General features: G+C 38.6%; 1 protein-coding gene across 1 annotated transcript; it reads right to left on the reverse strand.

Moving 5' to 3' along the window:
* Positions 1-1,187: 1,187 nt before the first annotated feature.
* Positions 1,188-2,794, reverse strand: LOC119079218. Its single transcript, XM_037187008.1, has 2 exons — positions 2,032-2,794; positions 1,188-1,967 (listed from the first exon to the last, which is right to left on the reverse strand). Exons 1-2 carry the CDS (start codon positions 2,690-2,692, stop codon positions 1,267-1,269), a joined length of 1,362 nt encoding a protein of 453 aa, XP_037042903.1. The 5' UTR covers positions 2,693-2,794; the 3' UTR covers positions 1,188-1,266.
* Between the last annotated feature and the right edge of the window lie 11,964 nt (positions 2,795-14,758).

Raw genomic sequence — 14,758 nt, forward strand, 5'->3', positions numbered from 1 at the left:
GTTTTGCAAGACACCCCCTCCCCCCTTATAGCGTGACGTCATATGTGAATAGCCCCTAACCATTTTCCAGACAATATTTTTTATACTCATTGTAAAGATCAACTTTCGACCGGAAAGTTGCTGTAATGTACACTTTTTTGGACTGCAGTCTACAGTAGTGACTTTCGATTTTATCTAGGTAGGAATAACTCCAATTGCATTTTTCTCGCCACTTGATAAACGTTACGCTTTCTGTTCTTACGTGGCTTTGGAGGTGTAGACTGAATCATCAACCTAGGCGTATTCTCAATCCATCCATACACCATGTCCTGTTTCAAGCCGAGTGTAGAGAGAAAAAACTGTCGGCAAACCTGAACGTTGTCACCATTTAAACTGAGAAAGAATCTGTACGATTTTCTTCCCGAGCCGTTAACTTCCTTGACTAAATTCTGAACAAACATCTGCTTTGCTTCCCAAGATTTTATATCTTGCCAGAATGATGTAAATATTATCCACCTCATGGCGGAATTTTTCGCAGTGTCTAAGTCCAGACTTAGCACAGAACGGTGACGTGCATGAGCGTCCCATTTCCTCGGCATTCTAATAGTATCCTGTTTCATTTTATCGCCCTTAACTGAAAATCCAACATATTGTAGGCCAGCTCGTCTTTTAATTGCGTTTACTTTACGTTTCGTTGATAAGGAGTTGTGAGCTTTTTTATTCGTTTAGATTTATCTGGCAACATATTTTTTTTAATGAACTTCGAAAATTAACAGGCTTTGACGCTCGTCAATGATTTTCTTGATGATGACACATTCCACAAAGGCTTACTCGATACTTTTTTTTAAATTTTACTACTCTTGAAAAATGGAATTGTCGGTTTTTGAATATACGTCCACGATATGTTTGTTCTGTCTTGCCCGTTACATACATTTTGCAGAGAGAAAAAGGATCACTCTAAGATGCATTCTGCAATAAATAACTTTTAAAGCGAATAATACGTCGCTTAAAACGGAGCCGATTCAGAATTGATCAGTATCTAAACCGAGCTTTACGCATCTTTTTAATGTCCAATGCACAGTGAAAGCAGAATTACATATTTGAAGCGTTTAAGTGTTACCAAATAACGTGATTTCGGTGCTGAGCTATCCAAGTTCTGTTGTCGGGAAGGGGTTGGGATTTATAAGTAAATTTCACAGATTTGTGTTACATTTCGTATATTTAAAACTTTTCCACTCTAAGAATACAAAATGGACGCAATAAGTTCTTTTACAGCAAGATACAGTCTTACAAAATTGTACAGGAGGACGAAAGTTTGGGCAATTTTATGTAAGATCCCCAAGCGTTTGCTTTTTTTACATGAGCCTTGTAGTTGATCAATTGATGACCATTTTCATTGAGACGCATCAGAGGTTGTAACAGTTCCCAGCTTGCTTTTACTTGATTTTTACCGGCTTCGTTTAAATGTTCTTCTGGAGGAAATCCAACGTAAACTAGCGACTCATAACTACTTTCAGGTATTTTCGTGTCTTTCAGCTTTAAAATACTTCGCGCTTGCACCTTCAACTTTTCCTTCTCTTCATCATTCAAATTTTCGGCGAACGTTCCGACGAACATAAAATTGAGATGATAACGCTCGTACTGCAACCAGTCCATCACCATGGTAATGTTCTTAACGTGCTCCTTTAGTAGCCGATCGGCTCGAAATACAATAAAAACAGCATTGATCGAATTAAAGTAACGACTCACTCGTCCCTTCAACAATTCAAAGATTTTATCGTCGCTCCATTCGGTGTCACAAAGTCCCACTGTATCCGCGACGACGATTTTCTTTTCGTCCTTTTTCAACGTTTGTAAATCGACGATTTCTGCATTACCTTCAATAAAGCAAACGTCTCTCGTCACACTTTGATGGCTCACCAATGAGTCACAAATTTGACTATTGAATAGAACGTTGATCAATCTAGATTTTCCAGCGCCCGTTGGTCCTAAAACAAAGCCATTTTCTTTATGATGCGGAAATATAATAAAAATTTTCGTGTTGCGTCTTACCTACGACCAAAATGTTATAGCTGCCACCATTTGCTTTGGAAAAGTAGTGAAACCCAGTCGGCGTATATTGTTTGTCAATCATTGAGTAAAGTCTTCGACAGTTACTACCTGATACTGTTTTTGGTGATATAGACGACGGGAAAATGTTGATATGCTTCTGCTGTTCTTTAGTCATCTTATCTTTAAAAAAAGGTGACAAAACTCCGCCTTCTTCCATTTGAAAACTAGCCCACGTTCCGGAGAAGATGTAGTTTGCCACGTGTTCACTATTCCTCAGACATAACGAATAGTTGCACATTCCCATAATTTGGGTCATTCGTTCTTTTATCATTGGCGTCATTTTTGTCGTTTTAAAAATGTTGTATTCCTCGTACGGCAATGTATTAAATTGCACACGTTTTGTACAATAGGCAGTCGGTATGTTTGACGACTTGCCTGACAATTCTATAAAATGAGCTCTGTTGGTGTCGGTGATAAAAAAATCTTGGTAGCGTAGCCCGCCAACGTTTACATCAAGTTTACCCATGTAAATGTCTGATTCATCAGGAAAATACATATCGATTAGATTCAAATTGGTGATACGTATATCTTCATCGAACAACATGCAGTGGTAGTTCCAAGTGAATTTTTCTGCTTCCAAGTAAGAGTAAGATGATCCCATGGTGGATTTTGTGGTAAAAAAAACGATTATCACAAAGACGCTGCTCTACGAAAACTGACAAAACGATTATCACAAAGACGCTACTTTACATAAACTGATAACAATATGGCGAAAGAGCAAGTGACAGATGTCAAACTTCATGTTATAGATGTTATAGACCTTTTAAGTTGAAAAAAAGACTAGATGGCCTGGAGGGATGAATTGACAGTTGACAGCTGTGATCGGTTCGCTTTTGGTCACTATCGTTCACTTTTAACTTTTATTCAACGAAAGTGAACACAATCAATGAAAAGCGAACCGATTGCAGCTGTCAGCTGTCAATTTATCCCTTCAGACCATCTAGTCTTTTTATCAACTTAAAAGATCTATAGGAGGCTGCTCTTGCTGACAGAGAGCGTTTTCTGATACCGATACAGCAGTTGGTATATTATGTATTAGTAAACAAATGCCAACAGCTGATTTGAAATTTATTATTTTTTCAACTGTGGATACCCTGGAACATCATTCTTTTTATTTTTAAAATCATTTTAGATTAAAACTTCACAAAACAACACGAAACACAAATCAAAAAATTTATTTTTCAAATGACAGCTGCAATTTTTTGTTTACTAATACCTAATATACCGATGATACCAGTAGCAACTGTCATCAGTTTGGCAAACGACATCCTCCTATTGCCAGAGGGATGATCCGTAACGAAATTAACTTATCGCAAAAAAGGACCATATGACGAGACCATAACTAACGAAATCTCGTTTCAAAATAGCTTAAAATCTATAAGACTTTTCTGTGAGCATTATCTTATTTACTAGATTTTTAGACCCGTACGAAGTCTTATAGGTTTACGCATACGTTTGTAACACGTCGAATTGGACTCCCTAAGTAAGGGGAAACCTATTGTGATTGTCCAGAGATGCCAAATCAGCGAAAAAAAAATGTCCGTCTGTCTGCACGATAACTTGAGTCCGATTTTGAAAATTCTTTTTTTTCCCGTTTGGTAAGGGGCCATTCACAAATTACGCACGCGGTGGACGGTTATTTTTTGACCCCCCCCCCGTTTCGCACGCGTTTTTCATATAAAAATGTCTGATTTCTGACCATCCCTCCCCCCTTAGGTAAGTGCGTAATTTGTGAGTGGCCAAGTTCGAAGATGAGTGATTTTGGATCGACCCCTCCCGAGCTGGGGCCCAATAAGTGCTTTACGGTTTTTCGAAGATATCTTCGGACATTTAAACGTTACACTTGTAGCTTTTAAATGTCCGGAGATATCTTCGGAAAACCCTGAAGCACTTATTGGGCCCCAGCTCAAGAGGGGTCGACCCAAAATCGTCCATCTCTTACCTGTGTTTTACTCAAGTTATCGTGCAGACAGACAGACGGACAGACGGACAGACAGACGGACAGACAGACGGACGGACATTTTTTTTCCGCTGATTTGGCATCTATGGACAACCACAATAGGTTTCCCCTTACTCAGGGAGTCCAATTCGACGTGTTACAAACGGATGCGTAAACCTATAAGACCCCAGTACTTCGTACGGGTCTAAACATTGAAATCAGTGAAACGTCATATTTGTAATTTTGAAAGTTAGCGCCAAAAGTACAGGCGTCTCAATAGCTGATCTGAAATCTGGCGAAAAATATCAGCCATTTTTTTTACACTCGTAACTTTTCGTTCGTTTCGTGTGTTTCGTCGTCAGACCATGTATTTTCTTATTGCGAAAATATGAAACAGGTGAAAAAAACCAAACCGAAAAAAGGATAATAATCGGTTTGAATTCAATGTAATTTATGAAATCTGAAACTTCTGCTTACTAAAGTTATCGAACGTTGTACATTTTCCTCGATTTATTATTTTTTGGGGTCATACAGATATTACGTACGCGAAACCTTACAACATGAATTTCGTAAAAATAGGGAAACTACTATTTGCAAGTCCTAAAAGCAAGTTTTTATATGCTCTATCCCCCCATTTAGGGGGTATTTTGGGTGGGGTAGAGCATGTTAGAACAGCTAAAAAGTATCTCAGGATGCAAGTTTGGTGAAATTACAATTGTAAGGTTTCGCGTACGTAATATGTGAATGGCCCCTTACTTATAGTACACTTCAGTTGGCGAAACTAATGACAGAACCTAGTCCACTTCGTCATTAGAATTTAAAATTTCCGCTTGGTTATTTTGTCTTATTACAAGTTGGTTATTTCTAAAAGACAACTTCGACAACTGCTCATAGCTTTTTTTCGTCTTTCGTCATCGTTGCCAATAGACCGTATCAATCTATTTCCATCGTTCACATTTTTACCGACAATACATTACCGTCACTCGGTGATAGAATGCAGTTTTTATTAAAGAAGCTTACCGATTTCGTTAATATTTTGATCAAATATTTATATTTGCAGGAAAGTTCACTTGAAATAGTCACTTGGTCTGCTTAATTCGCTATAGTAATTAAATTGCCAAACACGTAATTCCTTCATACAAAAACCGCTTTCTATCACCGACAGAACACTTAAAACGTCGATAAAATTGTGTCGAAAATGTGAACGTTGGAAAGGATTGACATGGTCTACAGCCTAAGCCTCTACGACCAGGTAAAACAATTTTTTTATATGTCAAACCTATCCCGTTACATAAGATATTATCATTTTCAACCAAATCAATATTTTGGGTAAATTTTTTGTTGATAAAACTTTTGCGTACAGACGCAGAATGTTGATTTGTGGCATTTACATATCCAAGCTATCGGCCAAAACCAAGTAACCGTTAGTTATCATTCGGTTTTTCTGTTCATTCTCTTTGTTGGAATAAAGACGTTTGTTATTTTAATTCGTTAATTGACAGCCTTTTCAATAAAGAGGCTAGGTAGCATCATTGTAGTTCACAACATGAGTCCGCAGACGAACTTTCCGGTCACACTGTCATTATGCGTTCAAAGTACAAATTGCCAACAGTGGAACTTCGAAAATTCAACGGGGACTCGAAAGATTGGTCGGGGTGGTGGAGTCAGTTTAAAGGAATTCATGAGCACGCGACAATGTCTACGGAACACCAATTTCAATATCTCATCCAAACACGGTCCCAAAATCACCGGCTCATTATTTGGTTGTCAGCTTCCCACCGACCGCGGAGAACTACTCCAAGGCAATTGAGTACTTGAAGTACTTATCACCTAATATCTAACATTTAATAATTTTCTATCACAGTCGCCTATGTCTAAGTAATGTATCTCAATTTTGTTCTGCTGATATTTACGATGAATTCATCGGGAGGTCACATAGTGACAGGTCCGACAAGCCACAGTGATGATGATGTGCATTTTGTGCGATCCATTAAATGGCCATCATCGTTCACACCATGTTCTTTGCCCGCCATATTTCGAATGTGTTGCATGTCCAGTACAGCGACATCTATGGTTGACTAGTGGGGATATGCCAACGTTTTCTCCCATCGATTTGATTGCTTGACAAATTGTCAAGTCACCGTTGACAGGTATGCATTTTTGCATACTTGTGTATGCAGGAATGTTAATTGCTTGTGACGTCACATATTAACATATTTTTCCTGATACGCTTCGTTACGGGCATCGAATACCGAAACTACCCAATTTATGAAGCTTGGGTGAACTTAGGGATGTCATTTCTTAGAGAAAAATTCCTAGCAATGTTAGCACCGGGGATCGAAACCGGATAAAAAAAATCCGGTCAAAAAAAATCCGTAGAGAAAAATCCGGACGAAAAAAATCCGGATTGATTGTTACTACTAGCTTTGACTGGATTTTGTATTATTTATCAGAGCCCCTTTAGAGATGAGTGGGGCGCCCGCAAAAGCGGGCTGCCCGCAGCCCATGCCTCATGCCCATGGGCATAAGCGTTATGGGCTTCAAAACTTGCGGGTGGTGGGCAGGGAATGAGAACTTTCATAAAACGTGGGCGCCCACCAAACTAGGACTTTTCATTGTACTTCCTTCAATTCAAAATTGTCAACAAAATCATCAATAAAATTGATGAATTTTCAACGAATACTAAACATTTTCAATTCACTCAACATTCTCATATGAAGAATGTTGAGGGTTTACCCGAGTCTCCTTCTTTCTTATTTTATACCTGAAATGCCTAACAAATTTAAAATAAAATCAAATAAGGCTTGCCATCGATAAAGGTCTCTGTCCGATTGCCATGCTATCAAAGTTCACACAACGCAACGTGATGATAGACTGGGTAAGGGAAGAGTTTTTAACTCTGTTGAGAGACTTGCTTTTCTGGCGAGCTTTATCTATGGCAAGCCTTAATTATCTATGGCAAGCCTTATTTGATTTTATTTTAAATTTGTTAGGAATTTCAGGTATAAAATAAGAAAGAAGGAGAGGCGGGTAAGCTCTCAACATTCTCCATATGAGTTGAGTGAATTGAAAATGTTAAGTACAGCGATTCATCGAATTTTAGCCGTCATGGATGTATCGTTTTTAAGAGTCAATTTGCCAAAACTTCGAACAACTTAAAAACAAGCCATCGGCGATTTTTGGAGGGTATACAGTAATTGAATCAGGGGACCCTCCTGAGTCGTTTGCAACAAAAAAAAATCCTCGAAATCCTCCAGAAATCATGAAAAATTGTACTGAGTGAGGGTGATTAAAATAGTTTTTGTTGTATATCACCAACAACTTGTAACGCATTTATCTGAAATTATGGTGGTTGGCAGAGGTGTTGAGGACGCATATGTTGACCTTTAAAAAATTTCGAAATTGTTTCGTGTATGTGGTGCAGTAGCTATTTTAGGGGGAAAAAATTCCAACTTTTGGAGAGTGTTTAAAAAAAAACTACAATGATAGACTTGGAAGATATGGGTATCGTTGCGTAGGTAGTGATCTCTACTATCCATGACACCATGAACCTACCGCGGCACGACTTTCGTTGAGCTTCAATTTTGATTGAAGTGTACTAACACAAAAATTCTCTAGAATTCCACATTTTTTCGCGTCTATTTTAATTTTTCTGACGTATGAGACAATTTTAAGTCAGGGCGTGAGTTACTGCCACCTTACGCTTCGGAAAATTTCGCTCAGGATCTTATAAAATTTGAAAAAAAAAATCCAACTAATTCAATTGTGTCATACGTTCCTCGACGTCGAAACGGCGTCCCAGCCGTTATCTTAGCATCTCTCTGGTTGACTGGAGAAAATGACGAAATGTGACCGTAAATAACGTTTTGTATGTTCCGAAATTAATTGGAAGCGTATTATCCGTCTCAACTCTTACGAGCCTGAACTACAGAGTTGAATTTGATCAGTTTACTGGAAAATTGATGTACAAAAACTCTGAAATTGGAGTTGCGGGTGTAACTAACGATGGAATCTATGTTATGAGGCAACCTGAGGAAACAAAGAAAGGAATAATCGAAGGAAAGCAAATGTCAGCAGTAGACAGGAAGATCAACCGTGCAAAAGGAAATATTCGTTTCTTCTCGCGTTTCTTTCGCAAATGCAAGTTGCAGGAGGAGTGAAAGGTGTTCTGGATTATGTAAATGAGTAGGAGTGTTGGTTTGTGGCATTTACATATCCAAGCTATCGGCCAAAACCAAGTAACCGTTAGTTATCATTTGGTCATTCTCTTTGTTGGAATCGTTAGCCATCGATTGTTTAGATTTGATAAAAACTTTTCGTCATTCAAATCCTTCTCGCACGGCACGCTACCATCCACGAATATTATGGTGACCTCTTTCAGCCTTAAAACGTTTTCTCCATCGCATTGTCACGTACAGTACAGTTCAATTCAATGTTCTTACGATGGATGTTCCGGACCAAACATACACCCAAAAAAATTAAATTTTGGAAGTTTATAAATTTTGGATGTACATTAAAATCGCCCAATTTCTACGAGTAACCCGTAGAAAGTACGTTTTGGATGTACAATTTACGGATGAGTAAACCATTGGTCTTATCGTGTTTTTGGGCGATAAAAACGTAGAACTTTTTTTTGGGTGTAACCACAATTTTGCGGACAATATTTTCACCGATCGACGATGTTTTACTGTTCTCCAGCCGAAAGATTTAAGTGTTTCGAAATTCGTTGATACCATCCACTAATCCGTTGCGGCGTATGCATCTGGACGATTGTGCAACTTTCCTGTTGAATGCACAATACACCTAGACGATTGTGCAGCCTTCGTGTTGAATGCACAATACATATAGACGATTGTGCAACCTTCGTGTTGAATGGACAATACACCTAGACGATTGTGCAACTTTCCTGTTGAATGCACATTACACATAGACGATTGTGCAACTTTCCTGTTGGATGAATACGTAGTCGAAGTGCACAATCGACTTCGATGATCTTGCAATGCATTTGACTCGTCTTTCAACTCCATCTAACGATTGTGCTATGCTTTAGATTGATGCACAATCGAATTCGATGATTGTGCAATGCATCCGACAACACAAAAGGGACAAAATTACACAATTAGTCATGAATTTCAAACAATTTTCAGGTCAATCGTCGGAAGCAAGTGCTATGGACGATGAGAATCGATTGTGCATCCAACTGGAATTTGCATAATCGTCTAGCTGCATTGTGTAATCAACTAGAAGGTTGTACAATCGTTTAGACGATTGTCCAACATTCCTATTGGATACACAATACATATAGACGATTGTGCAACCTTCGTGTTGGATGCACAATACACCTAGACGATTGTGCAACTTTCCTGTTGGATGCACAATATATTGTGTTACCTATAACACTTATAACATTGTAAAACCTTCGTGTTGGACGCACAGTACACCTAGACGTTTGTGCAACCTTCCTGTTCGATGCCAAATACACCTAGACTATTGTGCAACCTTCCTGTTCAACTCGCACACGAGTTATATAAAGTCGCACACGAGTTCTATAAACTCGCACACACAATATAATTCGTGCGAGATTGCCTCACAGAGAGAATCTCGCACTGTGCGAAATTCACCTACAAGGGGGAATCTCGCACACTCCAAAAATGGCCCGTGTGCGAGATTCCCCGTACTCTCCGCTGCAGACACTTCTCCATTCGTAAATTGCAGTGTTCGTCTGGCCAACAACCTTATCAACAAAACATCGTTGAATATCTTATAACTTTCGCACCATCGGCATTCGAAAACAATTTTATTTCATTCTGCGGCTTCCTTGTTTCACTTTTCGACTTTTATTCGCGTAATCTGGGCTCCATAACCTGCTAAGATTTGCTAATTCTGCACAGCGGAATAAAAAGACGTGTGCTCTTGACGATGGTCACAAACAAGAAGAACGTTTATTGACAGCTGTTCTTATGCCTACCTACATGCAATGACTAGGCTAGATCGACATGTATATGAACAACATTGAAATATGAATTCCTAAATTCAACAGGTGACTTAGATTGTTCTTTCGGAACCTTAAGCAAACCCACTTAAGCAGCTCTACAGTCAAGTTTTGTCGTAATCTGTTCAGATTGATTTGTTTGTTCGTTATGCAAACCATACTAAATTTTAAAATCATGATGCCACGTTAGTAAGCAGCCGCTACGCAAGTAACTTGCGTCACTCTTTCCGCTTTTATGAGGTTTTTGTCAGATTAGTATTGCGATGATCGTAATGTTTGCCGCATTCTCTTTTATTTTTGCTTGCGGCAAATGACCGCGACGGAAAGTTTCGCACAAAGTTTCTTTTTCAATTTCACGACTCGTAGTTCGAATTTTTGCCAAATTATTTCGCAAATAAATACAACTCCACTACCAATCCAACCACACCAAACAATAGTGGGCACTGTGAATTCACCATTTTTCGATTCATCGTTCATTTCAACTTGAAGATCAAGGCTGTTTTTCCATATGTATTCGATCCGCATTTGGTCTCTGTCTTGAAAAAACTTTTGCATTAATCCACCACTCTGCAAACGGTGAATTATGTTGTTAATTGGACCGATGAGATGATAATCTTTTCTAATATGAAATGTTACAAAAATTGTATCCAGAGTCGTTTCGGTTATTAACTTATATGCTTTCAAGTTTAATCGCTTTTGTGCCTCCAAATACCACACCGCCTTATCATGTAATATTGAAAATGCAATTGAATTGTTAAATTTATCGAGATCGTCAATCATTTCTCGAGAAAGTTTTGAATGTACTTTGTCTTTCCATCCACCATGCTGAGAAAGGCACTCTAATGTTGCCGTTGTTTGACGTGTCCAGTAGTACCATTGAGCCAAAATAGGAGTTGGTGTTTGGTATAAGTCTTCAATTGTCTTGATTTGCCGTTCGTAGATTGGCAAAGTTAGATAGCTTTGGAATGCCGACAAAATGCCGTTCACCACAATTAATCCCGTGAAAGTGAGTGGAACAATAACGCAAATGTCCGCGCGATGAAGTCGTCCATATCTAATGGTATCGTTGTCATTCATTAATAGATTGATGACGTCAGCAACACATTGAAAGCATAAAATTTTCTTCGTTTGTAAATAGCCAGAGACAGTTAGAAGGAGAGACGCTGCAGTAATTACAATAAATGAGTAAGCCAAAAGAAGCTTCCACTTTGTATTTTTTAAGTACTCCACAAACCCCGAATAAGGTCGCGCATGAGGAACCAACAATACTAGTTTTGCCATCCGATACGGATAGATTTGAAGATTTTTCGAGGCTTCATCGTTTATGGTAAAGGTAGTTTCAGGTGAATGAGTTATGTTTAGTTCAGCGAAAGATTCTGCCAGTGTCTCTGATTCTGGAAGCTCCATTGAGCTTTCGCTATACTGAATGATCATGAACGATGCATTAAGAACTTGATCAATAGCCGAGTAAAAAGGCATTGCAAAATTGTCCTGATACAAGTCTTCCTTTGCCTCAAACACAATCGGAATTGACCGATAATCTCGCATTTTGTGTGGAAAATAGTTTTGAATCGACTCACCGCCGGTGACATTTATTAAACGAAAATTGTATGGATGATATGAAGGAATCAATTCGTATCGAAAAGCACTTAACGAAGGCTTTGAAGTAGGATTCGATTCAATATATGAATAGATCGCACCAAAAATGAAATCAATTCTTTCAGTTGAACACCACAGAAACAAATCATTTATCATATTCATTGGAGTGACGTTGTTAACAAAAAACACCCCAATTTTTATGTTACGAATAACTTGACGATTTTCCATTACTTGAGTCACCAGCTGCGTAGATCCATCAAATTTCAAGCTATCTGCGACGACAATCAGAAAAATATTTTTGCTGGTGTTTAATGACTTCACTACTTCCATTTCGGTATCGGCTTCGTTGAGATCAAAACTGTAAACTGTTTGTGGTGTGAATTTGCCATCTTGATTTCTTTTGGCTGGAATGCATCCACTAGCATCAACTGATGAGTCCAGCAAAAAAATGTTATGATCAAAGTCGAAGAAAATATTCAGATGGCCGATAAGTGTCAGTACTTCATGGCACTGCTCTTGCTGGCAGCGTACCATTGCCACGAGTAAGTTTATTATGACTTGAAATATTGCGCATTGCATTCTATTGAAGTTTAAAAAAAAACTGAAATGTTGTTCACTGCAACGTTGAGTGGTAATGAATGAATTAGTGCGCCTACGACATGGAGATTATAATAAATGCTGTGACTGATTAAACACAAAGACTTTGTAAATAAATAGACTGGCAGTATGGGGCAGTAGTACTCTCCAATACTGCATAAGTAAGTGAGGGTATTTCTACTCATACTCAATAATGTATATGTAATTTCAGTCTATAACGTTGCACTGGCGTTGATTGCACATTAATTTCACAAATGGAGTATCGGCTTCGAATATTTCATTAACCTAAGTTTCCTTCTGGCAATTAGTACCTAGGGAAAAGTTGATGAATTTTTAAATTGTTTAGTTGATTTGTAGCACAATATTGAAAAGTGGAAATTTATCATTATTTTGCGTGTTGAAGTTGAAACTGAATCACCTGCAACGATAACAGATAAAGTAATGTTTTGAAAATAAGTTGAGCGATTCATATCACACGTTCATAACTGAATACACATTTCACAGAGTAATATGCTATTGTATAGCTCTATATACCTGTATATAGCTCAATATAGCTGAATATAGTTATATATAGATGTCCACATATGTGATACCTGAAACCCCACACACATAACCAATTACCTCTCTGTTAACAAAAACTTTCTTAGTACCATTTTCCCAAGATATTTCACTTTTACTAAAATCCAATATGGCCGCCGGCAGCCATTTTATTAGGAGACCGGAAATAGTACCGACGCTTTACATTCGTTAATACCTTTCAAACAAAACAAAAAACATGAAATTCGGTCAAAATTTACTCGAGATATTGACAAAATACTCCACGTTCACTGTACGGCCGAGTAGCCAGATAAGAGCTCACTGCAAGAGACCTAGCTCACGCTCCGGAGAACATAATTTCAAAAACTTTTTTTTCCAGATTGGTACGGTCAATACCTATCTAATAACGCTAAAACAGACGAAATATGTTCAAATGTGGCCGACCTACAAGCAAAAACTGCTTGCCGCCCTGTGCCTGTTTCACACCAAGGGGTCTAACTCACGAGTCGGTCATCCGATTTCCATAAACTTTTTTTTGTCGATCGGTATTGTAAATACCTTTTATTTGACGTATCACTGACAAGTGTAACGTTTAAATGTCCGGAGATATCTTCGAAAAACACTGAGGCACTTATTGGGCCACAGCTCGGGAGGGGTCGATCCAAAATCACTCATCTTCGAACTTAGCCTGTCTTTTGACATAACCAAACGAGGAAAAAAAGAATTTTAGAAATCGGATGTGTTTTACTCAAGTTAGAGAACGGACAGACAGACAGACAGACAGACGGACGGACATTTTTTTCGCTGATTTGGCATCTCTGGACAACCACAATAGGTTTCCCCTTACTTAGGGAGTCCAATTCGACGTGTTACAAACGTATGCGTAAACCTATGAGACCCCAGTACTTCGTACGGGTCTAAAAATATTTCGACACAACTGTGACACTCCTCTACTATAAGTACTAGAATCAATGTTTGCTGTGTTCACTTCGGCGGTAAAATATTTTCATTCAAAAAAGTGTCGGACATTTAAAAACAATCATCAAAACGGTTGACAAAGGGTAGCGTATATACATTTAATAATACTCATCGACCATTTTTTAAAGCTTTACGAGAGTTCAGCTGACATTCTCTTAACGATGGGAGAGCATTTATTAAAAATTAAGCCTCTCGTAAGACTGCGCTGAGCGTAAATAAATGTTCGTTTCTCTTTAGTAAGCTAGGAAGACTTCGCGAAGTCTAATTACAAGGCTGTATACTTTGAGGAGGTCACGCAGACCGCCATTTTATTAGATACGCGGGAACACACCACTTCTGATGATTTTACATGTAAAAAAATTCACCACATCATCAAGACGACGAGAATCATCAGAGTAGGTGAATTTTTGTATGAAATCGGCCATTTTATCATCAACTGTGGTGTGTAACCCGCGTATCTGTATCTGCGTGACCTCCCCAAAGTATACAGCCTTGGTCTAATTATGCCACCTCTTTGAATAAAAATATCGGCTGAGTTCTAATAATTCTCCGCTGAGCTCTAATAATTCTTCGCTGAGCTTTAACAAACCTCCGCTGAGCTCTAATAAATCTCCGCTAGGCTTCAGGAAGTGTCCGTTAGGCCTAAGCAAGTTGCAGGAAGGCTTAATGGAGCGAATCGGACACTCAGCGGAGATCTGCCAAAGCTAAGTGGAGTCTTATTAAATCATAGCAACAATTATTAGGTATCCGCTGATGCTTATTGAGTGTTCGCTTAGCTTCATTGCCTTACTACAACGTGCTAAGGTCTGACGGACTCTTACTGAAGCCTAGCGGAGAATTATTAGAACTCACTAGAGGTTTGTCAAAGCTCAGCGGAGAATTATTCGACCTCAGCCGATATTTTTGTTCGAAGAGGTGGCATAATTAGACTCAGCGAAGTCTTGTTAGCTTACTAAAGAAGTGGGAGAGGTTACAATTTTAATAAATGTCTACCATCGTTGAAGTGTTGGACACTTTTTTGAATG

The sequence above is a fragment of the Bradysia coprophila genome, unplaced genomic scaffold (genome assembly GCF_014529535.1).
Source record: "Bradysia coprophila strain Holo2 unplaced genomic scaffold, BU_Bcop_v1 contig_313, whole genome shotgun sequence".
In the NCBI taxonomy this organism is placed as follows: Eukaryota; Metazoa; Arthropoda; class Insecta; order Diptera; family Sciaridae; genus Bradysia; species Bradysia coprophila.

Excerpts from the sequence above, each read along its gene's own strand:
- LOC119079218 (XM_037187008.1), bottom strand. The coding sequence starts at position 2,692 with ATGGGATCATCTTACTCTTACTTGGAAGCAGAAAAATTCACTTGGAAC. Across the intron at positions 1,968-2,031 it reads CTATAACATTTTGGTCGTAG|GACCAACGGGCGCTGGAAAA; the intron begins GTAAGACGCAAC and ends GCTTTGTTTTAG.